Source organism: Diospyros lotus, chromosome 2, assembly GCF_014633365.1.
Source record: "Diospyros lotus cultivar Yz01 chromosome 2, ASM1463336v1, whole genome shotgun sequence".
In the NCBI taxonomy this organism is placed as follows: domain Eukaryota; kingdom Viridiplantae; phylum Streptophyta; class Magnoliopsida; order Ericales; family Ebenaceae; genus Diospyros; species Diospyros lotus.
The window spans coordinates 40,416,516-40,436,274 of NC_068339.1; the positions used below are offsets into that span (position 1 = coordinate 40,416,516).

General features: G+C 39.1%; 2 protein-coding genes across 2 annotated transcripts; one reads left to right on the forward strand and one right to left on the reverse strand.

The window, feature by feature from the left end:
• Nucleotides 1-2,378: 2,378 nt before the first annotated feature.
• LOC127795717 (uncharacterized) lies at nucleotides 2,379-4,836 on the forward strand. The gene is made up of 6 exons (XM_052327575.1): nucleotides 2,379-2,567; nucleotides 2,695-2,865; nucleotides 2,950-3,027; nucleotides 3,148-3,270; nucleotides 4,329-4,415; nucleotides 4,519-4,836. Exons 1-6 carry the CDS (start codon nucleotides 2,402-2,404, stop codon nucleotides 4,596-4,598), a joined length of 705 nt encoding a protein of 234 aa, XP_052183535.1. The 5' UTR covers nucleotides 2,379-2,401; the 3' UTR covers nucleotides 4,599-4,836.
• Nucleotides 4,837-11,355: 6,519 nt separating this feature from the next.
• On the reverse strand, nucleotides 11,356-13,292 carry LOC127794035 (gibberellin 3-beta-dioxygenase 1-like). The gene is made up of 2 exons (XM_052324899.1): nucleotides 12,683-13,292; nucleotides 11,356-12,059 (listed from the first exon to the last, which is right to left on the reverse strand). The coding sequence occupies exons 1-2, from the start codon at nucleotides 13,177-13,179 to the stop codon at nucleotides 11,450-11,452; spliced, it is 1,107 nt and encodes a 368-aa protein (XP_052180859.1). The 5' UTR covers nucleotides 13,180-13,292; the 3' UTR covers nucleotides 11,356-11,449.
• Nucleotides 13,293-19,759: the final 6,467 nt, after the last annotated feature.

Here is a 19,759-nt window from a genome sequence, read left to right on the forward strand (position 1 = left end):
GCTATGTAATATGAAATCATTCTCACAGTATTTGAAATATTATAATTATATATGTATTATAACTTTATTTTATGAAAAAACTAAAATTTTATTATATATATATACATACATATTATAATTATATATATATATTATATGTATATAATATATATTGTTATAATTATATATATAATTATATTACATAAACTATTATATATATATTCTCCCGAATCTCAAGGTTCGGGAGAATTCATTTTCACCGAATTTATGAATTCGGAGTTTTACGAACCTCTCGAATTTTGGGGTTGGGGAGTTGAGGGATGCCCCGAATAACGGGGTTCGGGGGCTAAGAGATACCCCGAATCTCGAGGTTCAAGGAACTCCAAATTGCTTGAATCCCAAGGTTCGGGGCATCCCCCAGCCCCCGAACCTTGGGGTTCGGGGCTTCGGACAATTTTGGAGTTCAGGGGTTGAGGGATGTCTAAAACCTCGGGGTTCGGGGGCTGGAGGATGTCCCGAACTCAGAGATTCGGGGAACTCCAAATTGCCAGAACCCCAAGGTTCGGGGCATCTCCCAGGCCCCGAACCTTAGGATTCGGGGCTTGAAGACACCCTCGAAAGATATTTTTTATTTTTTAATTAATCTCATTTTTTATTTTATTTGTCGTGTATGTAAATTATGTGATTTAATTCATCCGAAGTATAGGTAAATTATGTGATTTAACTAGTGTATGTAAATATATATTGTTATAATTATATATATAATTATACATAATTATATTACATAAACTATTATATATATTATAATATTTAAAATATATATATATATTCTCCCGAACCTTGAGGTTCAGGGGAATTGAATTCTCCCGAATCTCAAGGTTCGGGAGAATTCATTTTCACTGAATTTATGAATTCGGAGTTTTATGAACCTCCCGAATTTTGGGGTTTGGGAGTTGAGGGATGCCCCGAATAACGGGGTTCGGGGGCTAAGAGATACCCCGAATCTCAAGGTTCAGGGAACCCCAAATTGCCCGAATCCCAAGGTTCGGGGCATCCCCCAGCCCCTGAACCTTGGGGTTTGGGGCTTCGAACAATTTTGGAGTTTAGGGGTTGAGGGATGCCCCGAACTCCGGGGTTCGGGGGCTGGGGGATGTCCCGAACTCAAAGATTCGGGGAACTCCAAATTGCCAGAACCCCAAGATTCGGGGCATCTCCCAGGCCCCGAACCTTAGGATTTGGGGCTTGAAGACAGCCCCGAAAGATATTTTTTATTTTTTAATTAATCTTATTTTTTTATTTTATTTGTCGTGTATGTAAATTATGTGATTTAATTCATCCGAAGTGTATGTAAATTATGTGATTTAACTAGTGATCGATGTTATAAATTATGTTATTTTTAAAAATAAATTATATAAATCCATGTTATTTGATAATATTGAGAAATTATTTTAATTTTTAAAAATATTAATAATTTTCTATTGTCTTATATCGATCTACTATAATTGTTGCTATTTGAATAATAGAATAAAATAGCTGTGGCGATGGTGGGTGAGGAAGTGGGTGCACGCGCTTGAGGAGTAATGGTGAATGATTGATCATAAATAATTTAAATAAAAGGTAAATATGAGTTTTCATCTGAGGATATTTTAAGGATATTAAAAGTGGGTTACGGAGAGCAAAAATGATGGTTACAAATAGAATTTCTTGATTTTTAATCTACGAAGATGTGGACTTATTTGTCCTCCAACAAAAAGGTTTGGAGTTTGGGAAAGGAAAAAATTGTCAATTTTTAAGAAAATCTCATGATACAACAAAATCTTTTTGATTATAATAATCCACGTGTCTTCAAAAGTTGATTTTTTTTTTTTTTTTTTTTTTGTAGGTTAGATTAACACGAAGCCAAAATGAATTCTTACAAAAGTAGAGTCAGTCGGCACAGATGGAGATGGATGGGTATGTTCCAACGTTGCGACTGCGAAGATTTGTCTGTCATTTTGGGAACGCAGAAACCAAAGGGCGTCGAACGTCGCCTTTCTATTGCAGCCATTGTTCGCCCCGCCCTCTAGGCTCAGCCTGTGGCTCAAACTCTGGCTTCCTTCCACTTTTTACTTGCATTTCCTAAATCAACATATTATTATTATTATTCATAAAAGTAATCTCTAATACACTAAATAACTTTTTTGGGTACACGAGACGCCTTGTTTTATGGGGCTCATTTTTGCAGTTTTATTATGTTTTCTTAAAGAGACTATTTTTATTTTAATTACTTTGAAAAAGGAAATAGAAAAAAGGGGTTAGAGGATGGAGAGCCTCATAAATGAATTGGTGGGATGTAGGGACTAGGGAGGGCTGTATATATATGTCTTAACCGTTGTTGGCTTTTGAATCGTCGAATTGAACCCAGACCCGCCAAAGCAGTAAGATGGGATCGATGGGAAGCAGCAGCTGCAATTATCTGCAATATTATTTCAGTACCGTAAACAACGTCTTCCTCCACCTTCTTCTCTGCTCCTCCTTAATTATCACCTTCAATGTTACTAGTGCCAGCAGCAGCTCCCACCAACTCACCTTGTCAACCCTACAACGTGGTATATATTATGTATAAATCCATGCATACATACATACATATATGCACATTCAAATATATAATCTTTCAGGGCATCATTATTGATGAGTATAATGATGATGATGATGGGGTTTCTTCTACATGTACAGATGCCGCAGCAGTTGATGATGATGATGTTGTATGTGAAAACAAGGATTGTGGGCAGGGAACATGTTTTGCTACAAATACTTCAGTTCTGGGCTTTGACTGTGATTGCCATCACGGTTGGAAGAAGATGCAATTGGGCCCCTTAACCTTCCCCTCTTGCGTCATTCCCAACTGTCTCTCTCTCTCTCTCTCCAACACAACTCATGTATCATTAACCAAAACTTGAATGAATGACTTTATCTGAATGAATGATGCAGGCACGCTGGATTTCCAGTGCGGCAACGGAGCTCCGCCGCCGCCCCCACCTCCGCCGCCACCGCTAAATCTGACAAGCCGTGAGCACCACCACCAACACCAGCTGTAAACACACACACACACACGTATATATATATATATATAGTTTGAGTAATTATTTTTAAATTTTTCTGATGAATGAAGACATTGATTTGACGCAGCCTGCAACTTTGTGTGGTGTGGCGATGGGAACTGCATCGTGAATGGAACTGGACACTATTGCCAATGTAACGATGGCTCCGCGAACTTGTTCAATATGACGTCGACGGCTTGCTTCAAACAATGTAAGTTTTCATTCCCACATATTCTAATTAGGGCGCGTTTGATTATAGGAAATTAAATTATTTAAAATTAAATTTTTAAAAAAATATTAATTGAAGATGTTTGATTAGCTTAATTTTTTATCTAAAAATTATCTAAAAATAAATCAAATATATTATATAAAATATTTAAATAAATCAAATAAATTTGAACATGAATCCGAAGCACATTAGTCCAAATTAGTATATCAATAAAAACCAAAGCGAAGGTATGATGGTCTCGTTTGTTGCAGCTTAATTAAAGAAATTATAGCTTATAACTTCTTAGATTATAGCTTTTAAAACTTAGAATAAGTTGTGAACCTGTTCGTTGCACATTCTTAGAAATTGTAGTTAAGTAGTTGTGGTGTTTGATACTATAAACTGTAAAATAACTTATTTTTGTATAATTGTCCATAATACCCTTAGTAGTTATAGAATGATAATTTAAAAATTAATTAGTGTATATGTATAAGTTTCAAGTGTTATAAAAAAATTAATTAAAGTATAGAGAGAGAGGAAGAGATTTGAAAATGGAGATGGCGGTGGAGAAGAAAAACCCATGATTGCGTAGACAAGAGGGTAATTCTTTGCTAAAAATAAGGGCAAAATTGTCATAAAAATGTAATTATTTAAGTAGAAGTTGTAAAAGCTGGAGTACTCCAGTTTTGAAAAAGTCAGCTTCTACCTCTTCTAAAAGCTAATAAAATCTATAAGTTAAAATTCTATAAGTTAAAACAAACACTATATCTCAACTTTTTTGAAGGTAGAAGCTAGAAGTTACAATTTTTAAGCTGCAACAAACAGGGTCGATACGTACTTGATTATCTGCCGCTAGATATGGTGCAGGGGAGGTGGAATCCTAACTCAGAACATGGGCTTCGCTTGGTGGCACCCAATAACACTCAGAATATTAGTATATTATTATTATTATTTTTTTTTTTTGGGGGGGGGGGGGAGGGAACTTAAATTGTTGTGAATGTTTTTATGAGCTTATTTTGTGGGGGGTAACTTAAAGAATGTTGGTTCTTTTTCTTAATTAGGTTCCTTCGGACTGGACTGCAACAGCTTGGGCTTAGGGTCGGATCCCCCCCCGCCACCCACTAATTCAGCTTCTCCAACAAAACATGGTGAGTTAATTAATTAGGATTGGGAGCCTAAAGCTAAACTACCTGTTAGTGCACAACACTAATTTTGATCACAAATGGCTAACTCTTTATGATTTATGAGCAGATGACGCAGCAAATAGCTCAAAGAATCTTCGGGCACTGGCTGTGCTGGCGTTATCGGCTTCCTTCCTAACATGGATTTAGAGGGCACGTGGATGGGAATGGGTGACGTTCTTCCAGGCGCAGGCCGTGCTGTTTCTGCAATTATCTGAAACATGGGTTCCTATGTGATATATAAAATAAGTGTAGTTTTATATGCCTATTATTATTAATCTTTTGTCTGGTGTTTTTAGGAAATGATTCTTCCTTTACAGTGTGGTCTGGGAGATGATTCACTTTTACTCGTAACCTTTATTCTTAATTTATAAAAAATAGAGACATTATGATATTTTTAGATGCAATAATGATCTTTTTTTTAACTCTACAAACTTTATTTATATTTTCCCTTCTGTCATCGTTATAATAATTAATATAACAAAGATTGTCTGAATTTTCTCCTCCCTTTCCATTATTCCTCCGGTTTGATCAAATTGTGGTCAAAATTTGATAGTTTGTAAATCTCTCTCTCTATTCACTAAATTAGTTTATAAGTCTCTTTATCTCTATCTGTTAAATCATCGCCTTGTTAAATCATTGTCGAATTGAAAAGGGATCAATAGAGAACTTAATTCCAACTAATTTGCTACACAAGAAAAAAGGGAGGGGGAAAATGTAAGAGTATATATATATATATATATATATCTTTGACATGTTAAAATTTTTAACATTTGTGAAATAACGATAAAGAGAAAAGTATAAGTCAAATTGTAAAGTCATGTGTGTCTATATATTTTAAATAAATCTCAAGCATATCTTGTAATTTACTTGAGTTTCAAATATATAGAAATTATTAGCAGCTAAATAATGATGTAATGAGAAAAAATTAAAAGCCTAATTGGAATTGTGGGAATTAGAAAAAATACTGTTATAATTTTTTGAGGAAATGCTTTTTGTGGTAGGGGTGTTCATGGTACGGTTTGGGCGGTTTAGGCTATTTTCAACACACCAAACCGCATGGTTTGGTTTAGTCCGCAAAAATCGCACCAGACTGCATCGCAATTGCGGTGCGGTCTGGTGCGGTTTTCGCGGTCTGTTGCAATGTCGATCATACTTGCTTAACAAACAGATTACTGACTAATCTTGCATTAATCTTTCAACTAGAAAGCTGAAGAAAACGGAAGAACAGATCTGAAAGAACACCCACATGAAAGTACAACCCAATCCTCTCTCTTAATCTGCTGAAATTGAAACACCACATATAAGTATTATCGTAATACCCAAGGGAAACGCATATAATTGACAAAAACATAGAATTAAAAGTAGCAATTGAAAATACATGCGATAAGTGATCTAAAACCCACAACGAAAACTGGAGGAATTTGAGAACCCAATTATAACTTTTGGTAAACAAAGCACAAACACTACTTCTCGTGAACAGGCATGTCTCTCTCTCTCTTTCTCTCTCTCTCTTTGTGTATACATTTGTTGTAAATATTTGTAGATTATCAGTCACATGATTCGGTCTATGATTAATGAGTGGGGTACTAACCACAGTTTGAAATTTGTGGTGTTATTCGAAGCCACCGTCCCCGGTCGGAACCTGTGCAGCTTCTTCACCCCTTCCATCGTCGGCGCTGACTTCGTCGCTAGCTGCTTCCTAGCGCCTTCCCGCCGGTCGATTTCCAGGCAACGAAAGAAAAGTTTAGTTTTAGGCTGCTTCTGTCCGCTTCTCCTTGGTGAAACCATATCAAATCGGCAGATCCCCTTGAGTCTTTGGTGGGTTGGAAGCATGCGGCACTGGGCAGTGGGAGAGAGAAGACATAGAAGGGCTTTGAACTTGGAACTGATTAGGGTTATGAGATGTGCCTTTTATATTTTATATTTTATTTATTTTATTATTAAAATTTACTTGGGCGGTTCGGTTAAAATCGAACCGCCAAATTTTTAAACCGCAAACCGTGCGGTTTGCAGTTTTTTTAAACTGTGCCGAACTGCTCACCAAAAAAACCGCCCGATTTGGTGCGGTGCGGTTCGGTTTGGCCGATTTTCGCGGTTAGCCGATTTTTTTGAACAGCCCTATTTTGTGGTGTCTTCTCGCTAAAGATCTCTTGAGTCTTCTTAAAAGTTAAAAGGCCACATTGGGCTCTTCATGGGCTAAAGCCCACTTTATCTAAGAGTTGCAGAATTTTAGTCTTGTAGCCCACAAGTTTTTGTGTATTGGGCTGAGGATCCTGTAGTAGTTGGGCTAGAATCAACATTAATTAAACCTCACCACCAACAAATTTCTGATGTTAGGGCAATGCTACATGTATTTAGATACTTACACATAACTTTATACACACATGATCAAATAACAAAAATATCTCTCTCTCAAATCACTTCCACACATGTATATAGATATTTACACATAACTTTATACACACATGATAAAATAACAAAAATACCCCTATTTCAAATCATTGGGCTCTTCATGGGCTAAAGCCGACTTCATCTAAGAGTTGCAGAATTTTAGTCTAGCAGCCCACAAGTTTTTGTGTATTGGGCTGAGGTTTGAGGGCCCTGTAGTTGGGCCAGAATCAACATTAATTAAACCTCACCACCAACAAATTCCTATTGATATTAGGACAATGCTACATGTATATAAATATTTACACACAACTTTATACACACATAATAAAATAACAAAAATATCCTTCTCTCAAATCACTTCCACCACTTCCACCACACCTTCAGTCTTGAGAAACCCACTGCCACCGTCGCCTCTGCACCACCGTTGCCCTTACTAGCACCCCAACTCGTACCGTCGTTGCCCCCACCTGTACCCCATTTCACATCGTCGGCCACAGCTGTCAGTTGCACCTACTGTCATCCCTATCCGCCACCGACATTTTTGTGTGCTTCTCGACCCCAGATTAGAGAACTTCATCATAACTACGGATGAAACCTGATCGGAATTTATCGAGGGAGTAAGTAAGTCTCCATGGGGATTGGACTTCATCGGAGACTTCATGGGAGTAAGTCTCCATCGGACTTCATCCATGGATGAAATCCGATCATCTCTATTCTCTGTTTTCAACGCCATTGACCATTATCTCTGTTCTCTATTTTCACCGATGGTGTTGCCCAGGAACTCAAAATCAAAGTCATTGAGTTGAAGCAACATCTGCCCATATTAAGCAACAAAACTCAAAATAAAAATAAAAAAAATCTATAGTTGGATATACAGAGAATACCCAAAAATGCATGTTGATGTTGAGTTGAAACTGATGAAAAAGCAAAGAATTTAATGGTTCACAGACAAAACAGTAGTGGGAAGATTATATTTTGTGCTTTTTTGAAATGTGAACGATAGAACATTGAAGTTATAATTTAACAGTAATGGGTAGAAAATACTTTAACCACTCATTGTTCTCTTGTAGTATTGGTGGTGGAGGGGGCGACGACGCTTAGCACGAGGAGATGGTTGTCGATGGTTGCTTGAGGCACCCATGGGAAGAGGAAAGAGACGAGAGAGAAGAAAGGAGGCGACCATGAGAAGGGAAGGGGAAACAATTGCAGGTGAGGATATTTTTGTCATTTTAACGCCTTTCGGTTATGCTTTCAATTATCCATTATGTACAAGTAGCATTTTCCTTGATGTTATCACAAAACACAAAGGAAGATGTCTTAATTAAATAGTTGTTGTACCACTCAGTTTAAGGGGGGAATAGAAAATTTTCTTCCCTGACAAAGGTTCTTCCCTATAAAAGGCCATTCTTATTGGACGAAGGTTTTTTCTAGGCAAAAGACGATTCTTCCCGAGCCCATTATCTCTTCCTAGGAAATCCATTCTTCCCTGACGTGTTCATCCTTCCTAGGCACAACATGTCTTCTCGAGATACGTGACACCTGGCCCTACGAGTTCAAGGAGATGCGAGACACGTGGTCGGGATATGGCATATGTGTCCCTTTGAGATCCTTGGGAATAACGCCCTATAAATACCCAGTTACAAGACACATAAAATGACCTCTATATTTGGTAACATCTACATTCATTTATTGCGTATTTCTTACTGTTGTTTTTGTCCGATATTGACTTATGCATTAGAAGGTCGTCACAGGTGAGGAATCACTACGAGATACTGACTTATGTATTAGAAGGTCATCACAGGTGAGGAATCACTACGAGCCTTCTAACTGTTGTTCGTGATCATAGTTTACCAAGAGACAACCAAAGCTAACCCATAACATCTAATATTCTGAAAATGCTCTGCAACCTTCCTGGAACAAAAAGCCTGCTTCCGGGAAAAAAATATCCTTTTTCCTGAAAGCCGGAAGTCATCTTATCCGAGCCGGCTACCCTTCCTAGGCCCCTATCCTTCCTAGGAAGTCATCTTTCCCGGGCCAACTATCTTCCTCGGGCCGTTATCCTTCCCAAGTCAGCCTTCTCTTCTTGAAAACCCTATTCCTAGAACCTTATTTTCCTCATGAAAGCCTTATTCCTGAAGCCTTCACTTTCCTTCCTAAAGCCAGCTCTCATCCCGACGAGTATCGTCACCCGGAGCCAAACACAAATGCCTAACAATCGTTCTCGCTCTATAAATCTTAATTGTTGTATTTTGATAATAACAATAGTGAATGAGACTTATTATTCTCTTGAGAATTTAAAATAGGATTATCGTTTCTGTATGCAGCTGATGATGTAGCAAATTGCACTAGTTAATAAGTAGTATTTCGAGCTTTATAGGAGGTCCAAATTGAAAGTAGATCTAATTAGATCTTGTAACCAAAGAGTGAGATAAGACCCGTCCATACGAGTTTTGGAAGGAAAACTTGTTTTGATGTTTAAGGGAGGAATGAAAAATGGCAAGTTAATTGCTTATCTTTTGAGTTACCTGGACATCCCTCCTTTTTCCCTACTTGAAGTCGTATGGCCCAAGATTTAGTTGGAAGAAGGTGAGTAGTTACAACCAATTTCTAAGCAATATGGTGCCAAGTGACCACTTTTTCAGGCAATGTTGCATTTGCACCAAGGCCCTTCATGAGTGAAGAGCCTTCTAATTACACCTTCCATTTTAATAAGGATTCTCTCTATTGGCGCCAACCTTTTTGTTATCATTTGAGTATACAATTCTGTCAATTCAGTCAAAATTCTAGATTCAATAATTATCATTAATTCTTTTGTTATTATTTCTTGTGTGTGTGTGTGTGTGTGTGTTGTTACGTTGTTTGTTTTCATTATGGAGATGAAGTCAAATTAATGCTTTGAGTTGGGGAGAGAGCAATCCCTCATTCGGCGGCTGGCTGTTAGGCCGAGCACTGTGCGAAAGACACGAACAAATTGACGAAATGGAAACGGTAAAAACTGTCACTTATCAAGAACGAAATAATCAAGCACAAGGGTTTGTGTATTGATTTTTTTCAAATTTATTGAGGTTTGAGTAAATTTTAAAGTGTATTACTAAATTTTAATTTTTAGTAATTAATATTAATATTTAATAATTGACATTTAATGAACCAATCCAACACTAACATGTCGCTTGGGTTTGGGGAACCCACTGAGTTCCCAATAACTATATATATATATATGTATGTATCCTTGTTTGGGCAGGCGTATTAATAATAATCAAGCACAAGGGTTTGTGTATTGATTGCAATATGGTGATGGATAATAATAAGGTTTTACTAATGATTTGTCTTAAGTAGATGTATTTAATGCAATTATTTTTAGCATCTAAATGTCTTTATATATTAATTAATGATAAATGTATCATATTTTTAAAATATTTTACTAATTAATTAATAGAAGCATTCAGATACTAGAAATTAATTAAATGTATTAAAATAGTGTGTTAATAATATATATTAGTGAACTCAAAACATATTGTAAAGTCTTAATTATTTTTTTTTTATTTATACACGTTACAATCATTAAATCTCAAATGATATAACCTTATCAAAAGGAAAAGAAGCACATGGGTGCATCGGGGGGAGAGAGAGACACCGGCAACTTGGGGTGGCAGGTGTTTGGTGTCTTTACAATAAAATCCGAAATCCTCTGTCCAGATTGATGACGATCATGGCGGCCCTACCTCTCTTGTTCTTGTCTACCGATTTGTTTAATCTAATCATTTCCTTCCTCCTCCCTTTGTTTTTCTTATCCTTTTGGGACAATGATTTAAAACTATTAATTGTTTAAGTTATCCACCACTTCTTCTTCTTCTTCTTCTTCTTCTTCCCCTTCTTCTTCTTGGTCCCTGTCGGTGGGTCCTGGTTTCTTCGTATCCAAGGCAAGAAGATGTTGCTTCAACTCCTTGTTGGGCCTTGACCAGTCCCCCATTCCCCACTCTCTCTCTTTCTCCATATGCTGCCAAATTCGCCAACAATGACTGTTTTGTCACCTTACCCCTTTATATTATATATATGTATATGTATGCATCTTCTCATGCTATACTTATCTACTGCCGGCGTTTCCGTCTCTTTTCTCTCTTGTTTTTGTCGAAAACAAATTTTTTAAACACGTGTAATATTACACAAATTGCCTGCAATATTGAGAAAAACATATACATACAGACTTATAATAATGTTTAAAATGAGGTATCGCTGAAGAATTTAAGAGTAATTTGCACTCAAATTGTTCGTAATTTGGAATAGTTGTTAAGAGGAAGTTTTTCCAGTTTTAGTTTCTTGTGGATGTGGAGAGCCAATTATATACATATATATATATATCAATAGAGAGAGTTTGTATAAGTAAAATGAGCCTAAATACATTTTTAAATTACAAAATATTAATTTAAGAATTATTTGAAGAACGTAAAGCTAGGTGGAATTTACTCAAGATTTAATTCTTTTCCGTTGCCTCCAACCCATCCACTGACGATAATAATAGAATAAGTACATATATATATATATATAAGAGTGAAAATATACAGATTAACAGTTGCCGCCGCCAGCGAAAGTCCACGGCACGGCTATGATCACGGTTTGCACCGGCCGATCCACGGCGGCGGCACGCATGTACGGACGGAGGACAGCGCCTTGTTGAAATGCTTGGCCTTGGTGCCTAGGTAGTCGGTCCAGGTGACCGGCCGGTAGAGAGGAGGGTGGGCAGAGTCCACGAGCTTGGGCAACGGCGAGATCTCGACGTTGGTCGGCGGCCCGTAAAGGTAGGCGACGGAGAATCGGTGCCGGGTTCGGTTCACCACTGCCCGGTGGAGCACGCTCGGGTACAACCCGTTTGATAGTATGTGAAGAAGGTCACCTACGTTAATTACGAGCGCCCCGGGTATGGGCGGAACCGTGACCCACCCGAATCCGTCCCGATGGGCCTGTAACCCGCTGGTGTTGTTCTGCGAGAGGATGGTGAGGAGGGTGGAGTCGGTGTGAGCTGCGAGACCCATGGCCCGATCCGGATCAGGGCAAGCCGGGTAGGAGTTGAGCTGGATGGCTCCACTGGCCCCTTTGAAGTCTGATTCTGGACCGGCCCATTTGACGTCCTCTTCGGTAATGTCCAAGGATCCAAGCATTAGCCACATTAGCTTGGCCGCAAGCTGCTGCATGGCTTTCTTGTATTCTTCAATGACATCACTAAAAAGACAAAGCGAAACCAGCAACTTGGATTCATTCTCATGAATGTACATATATGCCATCACTTCACGGCAAAGTCTTTTCGTTTTTTTTCTTTGACAAAAGGTGCGGGCAATGATGTTGGTTTCTGTTTCTTTTTTCAAAAGCGAAACTCAAAGAACATATATTCTTGCAGATTTCCTTTTTTTTTTTTTTTGATCCCAAAGATGTGTGTTTTATAATCCCCAAGTCAATCCAGTGGCATGGAATTCTGCTGCCTTATTCTAATTTTTATATTTTTATTTATTTGTTAATGTCCTAAGCTAGCTATATGAGGCGTGTCGAGTGAATTTATAAGATAAGATGGGCACCTAAAGACAGACCGGACAATAAAAAAGAAAAAGATGCGTTTTTTTTTTGACTTTTCTCTTTTCTAAAATGGTAAAAAGTTTTAATCTTGGGCATTACTATTTTGGATGGAATAGCAAGATTTTCTTACCTTTTACCTAACGTATTTGGATGAACTTGATCCAAAACCATCGTATATGAAAACAAATATGTATGAACGAATGAATCTAGAAATAAGAGGAGGGGGGGAAAAAACAGAGAGAAAAATACGCTCACGAGCATGTGAGGATATGTACCAGAATTGGATGAAATCTTGGGGCCAAAGTTGGCGAGCATGTTCTCGTGGAGATCCAACAATGGTGAAGCCTTCGGACCACATCAGTTTGGGGAAGAAGGAAGAAATCCGGGCTACACCGTAGCCGGCGACCCCGTCAGGCGACCGGGCCGCTTTGAGCTTTTGTTGCATAGGCAGCGAGAAGAGGCTTTTTCCGGCGGACTCAACACCCTGGAGGAGCCCGGCGTCAATGCCATGGTTGGTGACTTGAAAAACACCCCATTTCCTGCATGCATAGCCCACGGCTTCCCGGGCATTCGGGTCATGGAGATCGATAACCGGCACCAGTTCATCGCCATTCCGGTGATCGGAATCGCAGCAAGGAAACTGATGATCGTCCAATGGAGTCCATGCATGAGAATCGGGCAGCTCTTTAACGGAATTGAAGTCTAAGTGGTTGGGTTGAAAGTGAAAGGGGTGGCTTCTAAAGGTGTCCGAGAGTACTACCCTTGAAGGCATGGTGGACCAAACAGTCTTAATTACGTTGCAAACGGATCAAGCTAGCTAGCTAGCTTGTGAACTTTTGTGGGAATAGTTTCAAGGTCTCAATGTGTATATATGAGATCATGGTTTCTGTTGTCCATATATATAAGAGAACGCGGCGGGGATGAAGACAAGGGAAGGAACAAGGATACATACAAATTTGTGACGGTCAAAATGACTTTTAACTATAAAAATGTCATTGCGTATGAAAATCAAAGTGGTTATTAATTTTGCAAAAAAAATAAAAATAATAATAATATTTTGCAGAGAGAGGGTGAGTTTACATTTGAGTGGTGTTGGGAGGAGTGTTAAGGGAAGAGACAAGAAATGATAGAGAGTGGAATGGCATTGGAGGAGAGAAAGAGCAAAGATGGAAAAGGACCATCTGGTCCTCAAAGGGAAGAGAAGCTATCAAATTCCATGTGCCCTTGTCTTCCAATGGGAAAAAAACATCTATGTGTGTGTCTCTGTGTGTGTGTGTGTGCGTGCGTCGCCTCCTCTCTTGTAGCTAGGCCCTCATCCCTCTTCGCTAGAAGACAATTCCCTTTTCAATTCTTCACTTTGATGGCTCAAATGACCAAATGGTCCCTTGCCCTTGCCCTTGCCCTTGTCCTTTCCCCCTAATGTTTCCATGGGAATTGATGAAACTTCTCCAGAATCTATGGTGACTCAGGGACTCAGTTAAACTCAATTCTAATTATCATCATCAAAAGCCAGCTATCTAGGAGATTACAACCGAGATATTTTAGCAGGAGCATGGGGAAGGGCATTTTTGTCTCCGCACAAAAAGAGAAGAAAAAAAAAGCCGAGTTTTATTTTCTCTCTTGCAAATTCTGTCGCCTGAAAATATTGTCATTCATAATGAGTTTTGAATGTAGAAAAACCATTTAAAATATTGTAAGGATAGCATTATTTTTACAAATATATTTATATATATATATATACGCCTCTCAGAAAAATCCTTTTCTTCTTTTGGAAGCATGAATATTAATGTGACGAATACATAAATTTTATTTGTATATCATTATCCATCTATCGTTTTCCCAAGAAAAAATTGCCGTCTTTTCTACGTGGGCTCCTTGTGCATCCCTAGAAGCTTTATGCAAACAATATTTTTGAGGGTGTCCCTGATAATCAATTAATGGGTCATTTTGTTCCCTTGATTAGGAGCCCATCCACACCCCCAAGCTAGAAAGATTTCAATTTTTCATTTTAATTTCTTGTGGCCCTAATTAATGGGGAGAGAGAGAGAGAGAGAAAAAAGAAGAAGAAGAAGACTATATATATATATATATATATTATGTGAAGTAATAATGGATGGGCATGCATGTCCACCAATGGGAGGGACCTAAGCACGCACACCACCTTCATATGCATGGCTTTTATCCTACTTGCATGTGACATTCACGTGCCGCCAACGTGGTGAGATAGGCCGTTGCTCATCGAGCTTGAACATCATGTTTTCAGGTTAGCCCACATATATTGATGCAATTATGCATCCATCAGTCTAAAACCATTAATTCTGTTGCTTATGTGAGCCGTTAGGCCAATTCTTGCTGTCAGGGGGTTTTGTTCAAACATGATCTACTGAAGACTTTCTCAAAGCGTGAACTTTATGTACATCACATATATATGTAAATGTATGAACAGCGCATACATGCTTTTAGGTATTTACATATATACATACATAAGATGAAACGAGACGTTATTAGGCAAAAAAGGAAAAAAAGTCACCCTCAGGGTTCATCAAAAAAAGAGGGGAAAGGAATGACTCTTTGTATGTCAAAACTCTAGGGTTTCTATGGGTCTCGATTCGGTCCCCTCATTGCTTTAGGCTTTTCATCGTCGATCATGTTGATTGATTCCCTCTCTCCCGTCTCCCAATAGCTTGAACACTCTTCCGCTCTACGAGGTTGAGCTTGTTGGATTGTGTGTGTGTGGTTTTATTTTTAATTTTATTTTTATTTCTTGCTTGGTCCCCAAGATGTTCTAGAACAACTTGGCCCCCAAGTTCTTCTAGAAATACTTGGTCTCCAAGCACTTCTTGATTGGCTTGGTCTCCAAGTTTGGTGGGTGCCTATATATATTGGTGTGAAGTTTTTCATAAGCTCTCACATTGTTATCTCTTCTCAAGTTTTATCTCTCATATCGAGTTCTTTTCTTTGAGCTTTGGAAGAGTTTGGTATTCTCAAGTTTTTCATCACTGGAAGAAAGCCCGTCCTGAGTTCTGCTAGCTTCGGTTGTTCGTGGCTGTCGTTCACCAGAGAGGTCGTTTCATCCTACTGAGACAGTCGTCGTAGTCTGCTTGTCGCCGGTGCAGGGCGCTAACTGTCTTCAGGATAGCGCAAAGCGCGACTCGACCTACTTCTGTTCCTGCCTCTTCCACGATCCAGAAGTTTGTTCCTGATTCCTTGTCGTTCCAGCTGGGAGCGGTGCTGTTCAACCATCTTCTCTGATTTGCTGTTTTAGTCTGGTAACCTCTATTGTTGTTCATTTAATTATAAGCTCTTATTACTGTGAATATCAGCTGTTATAATAGTGGTCAAGTATATAGTATATGTTTCTTGTATCGTAGCCGGTTAGAACTACTTTCTTGTATCAAGCAAGTTATTTTTGTATTACGTACGCATCTATACTCTCTGTATCCCTAACAATCTGAAGACAGTTAGTAAGAGAGTCTAGGAAAGATGGATGCCCCTATTCCTGCTGATGGTTCTGGTGCTGCTGGTGTTGCCTCGGGTTCAAACCCGCCCCCTGTTGTTGCCTCGGGTCTTCGCCCACCCATTGCCGCTGTTTCTGCAACAGCTTCTATGCAAGGGCTCGGTTCAACCGTGGCCAAGCCAACCCCACATGTTGAGAAGCCACCACCATTTAATGGTGAAGATTTTAAAAGGTGGCAACAGAAGATGTTATTCTATCTGACCATACTGAATCTAGCCCACATCCTCAAAGAGGATTGCCCCGTTGTCTCGGAGGAGAATATGACAACAGAGACTGTGGCTGCGAGGGAGGCATGGATGCACTCAGATTTTCTTTGTAAAAATTATATTCTGAGTGGCTTGGCCGACCCGTTGTATAATGTGTACTACATCGCATATGCTACTTCCAAGCAATTGTGGGAGACCTTGGAGAAGAAATATAAGCTTGAGGATGCTGGCACCAAGAAATTTCTAGTAGGTAAGTTTCTAGATTACAAGATGGTTGATACCAAATTGGTGGTCAACCAGATGGAGGAACTGTAAATCATCATTAGTGATTTGCATAGCGAGGGATTGGTCATCAATGAGCCATTCCAAGTTGCTGCTGTGATTGAGAAGTTGCCACCTTCATGGAAGGATTTCAAAAACTATCTCAAGCACAAGTGCAAGGAGCTGTCTATGGAAGATCTAGCTCTTAGTCTTCGTATTGAAGAAGACAATCGCAAAGGAGATAAAGTCTCAGACAGATTTGAAGCTAAGGCTCACTTAGCTGAGGGTCTCAAATCTCAGCCTAAGAAGCAGCAAGGCAAGAGAGTAAGCGAATCGCTGGGTCCGAAGAAGACTGCTACCAACAAACGCATTCAAGGCACCTGTTGGGTGTGCGGTAAGACAGGCCATAGGGCTATTGATTGCAGACACAAGAAGGGTCAAAGCTCTGGTAGCAACCAGCGCAAGTCTAAGCCTTCTTATGCCAATATGGTGGAAGATGATGAGCTCGTTGCAGTCATCATTGAAGTTTGCATGGTTGATAACGCCAAAGGCTGGTGGATCGATACAGGTGCTTCAAGGCACATTTGCAAGGATAGATCCTTGTTCTCAACTTATGAGAAAATGGATGGCACCGAAAAGGTGTACATGGGAAATGCCGCAGCCTCGACTGTGGAAGGCAAGGGCAAGGTACTGCTAAAGTGGACATCTGGGAAGATCCTAACCCTCACAGATGTATGGCATGTGCCTGAGATTCGCAAGAATTTGGTGTCTGGAACCCTGCTGAACAAAAATGGGTTTAAACTCGTTTTTGAATCTGATAAATTTACTCTTACCAAGGGGGGAATGTATGTGGGTCGAGGATATCTAGATGATGGCATGTTCAAGTTGAATGTACAGGCCCAAGTGCCTAAGAAGATTAATAAGAATGACTCTTCTACTTATATTGTTGAGTCGTGTGATGTTTGGCATTCAAGATTAGGACATGTCAATTATCGTTCCCTCCAAAGAATGGTTAATCTAGGGTTATTACCTAGTTTTAACATTGATAAGGGACACAAATGTGAAGTTTGTGTTGAATCAAAGTTTACAAGAAAGCCGTTTCCATCTATGGAAAGGAATAGTGAATTACTCGACCTAATTCACAGTGATATTTGTGACATGAAAAGTACTCCCACTAGAGGTGGAAAGAATTATTTTGTCACATTTATTGACGACTGCAGTAAATATTGCTATGTATATTTACTACGCAGTAAAGATGAGACTTTTGATATTTTTAAAACATTTAAGGCAGAAGTTGAAAATCAACTGGGAAAGAAAATTAAGGTGCTCAGATCAGATAGGGGTGGTGAGTATGAATCATCGGCTCTATCTGAGTTTTGTGAATCTCATGGTATAATCCATCAGACGACAGCACCTTATACACCACAACAAAATGGTGTAGCTGAAAGGAAGAACCGAACTTTGAAGGACATGATAAATTGCATGTTAAATAGTTTGGGTTTACCCCATAATTTGTGGGGGGAAGCGTTGCTTACTGCAAACTTTATATTAAATAGAATTCCACATAAGAAGTCTGGCAAGTCGCCTTATGAAGTGTGGAATAGTAGACAACCCTCTTACAAAATCCTGAAAGTGTGGGGGTGTTTGGCCAAGGTGCAGGTTCCTTTACCTAAAAGGATTAAACTTGGTCCAAAAACTATTGATTGTGTCTTTATAGGCTATGCCTTGCATAGTGCTGCCTATAGGTTCCTGGTAACAAAGTCAGAAATTCCTGACATTAATGTTAATACTGTTCTGGAATCTATAGAAGTGGAGTTCTTTGAGAACATCTTCCCTTTTAAGGGAGATAAACCCTGTGTAAGTGGTTCCAAGAGAACTCATGAAGCAAGTTCTTCAAAAGGCCAAGATGGGCAGAAAATTGACATCGAGCCTCGAAGAAGCAAAAGGGCAAGGAAGGCCTCTTCCTTTGGCCCAGATTTCCTAACCTTTGTGTTAGAAGATGAGCCGCAAACATATGGTGATGCAATGTCATCTCCTGATGCTCCTTATTGGAAAGAGGCTATTAATAGTGAAATGGATTCCATCTTGCAAAACAATACTTGGGTATTGGTCAATTTGCCACCTGGGTGTAAACCAGTTGGGTGCAGATGGATTTTCAGGAAGAAATTAAAGGCTGATGGTACTATTGATAAGTACAAAGCTTAGCTGGTAGCTAAAGGCTATCGTCAAAAAGAAGGACAAGACTTCTTTGACACGTATTCTCCGGTGACAAGAATCACGTCTATCAGGATGCTGATTGCTATTGCAGCGTTATATAATTTGGAGATACATCAAATGGATGTAAAAACAGCATTCCTGAATAGAGATTTAGAAGAAGAAATCTACATGGAACAACCTGAAGGGTTTGCCATAAAGGGACATGAAATGAAAGTTTGTAAACTAGTAAAGTCTTTGTATGGATTGAAACAAGCGCCTAAACAATGGCATGAAAAGTTTGATCACACAATGTTGTCAAATGGATTTAAGATAAATGAGTGTGATAAATGTGTTTATGTGAAAAACATAAACCAAGAATGTGTCATTGTGTGCCTGTATGTGGATGACATGTTGATAATGGGCACGAATAGAAGTGTCATACAATCCACAAAGAAAATGTTGAACTCACACTTTGACATGAAAGACCTCGGTCTTGTTAATGTTATTCTTGGAATTCGAATAATAAGGAATTCCGAAGGGTATGCTCTTTCTCAGTCGCATTACATAGAGAAAGTGTTGAGAAGATTTGGTCACTTCGAGAGTAAGCCAGCAGTTACTCCGTTTGATTCAAATTCAAAGTTGAAGAAAAACCATGATAAAGGTGTATCTTCTCTGGAATATGCTAGAATTATTGGGAGTCTGATGTACATCATGAATTGTACTAGACCTGACATCGCCTACTCCGTAGGCAGGCTAGCGAGATACACGAGCAATCCTGGGCATGACCATTGGGGTGCATTGGTCAGGGTACTTAGGTACTTGAAGTACATCCTGGACTATGGATTGCAATATACAAAATATCCACATGTATTGGAAGGATTTAGTGATGCTAATTGGATCTCCGATAGCTTAGAGACTAAATCAACCAGTGGGTATGTGTTCACCCTAGGTGGTGTTGCTGTGTCGTGGAAGTCTTCAAAGTAGACGTGTATAGCACGATCAACCATGGAGTCAGAGTTTATAGCTCTGGACAAAGCAGGCGAAGAAGCTGAGTGGCTTCGCCATTTCCTCGAAGACATTCCATTATGGACAAAGCCTGTTAACGCCATTTGCATATATTGTGACAACTTAGCTGCCTCAATAAGGGCTAAGAACAGTGTCTACAATGGAAA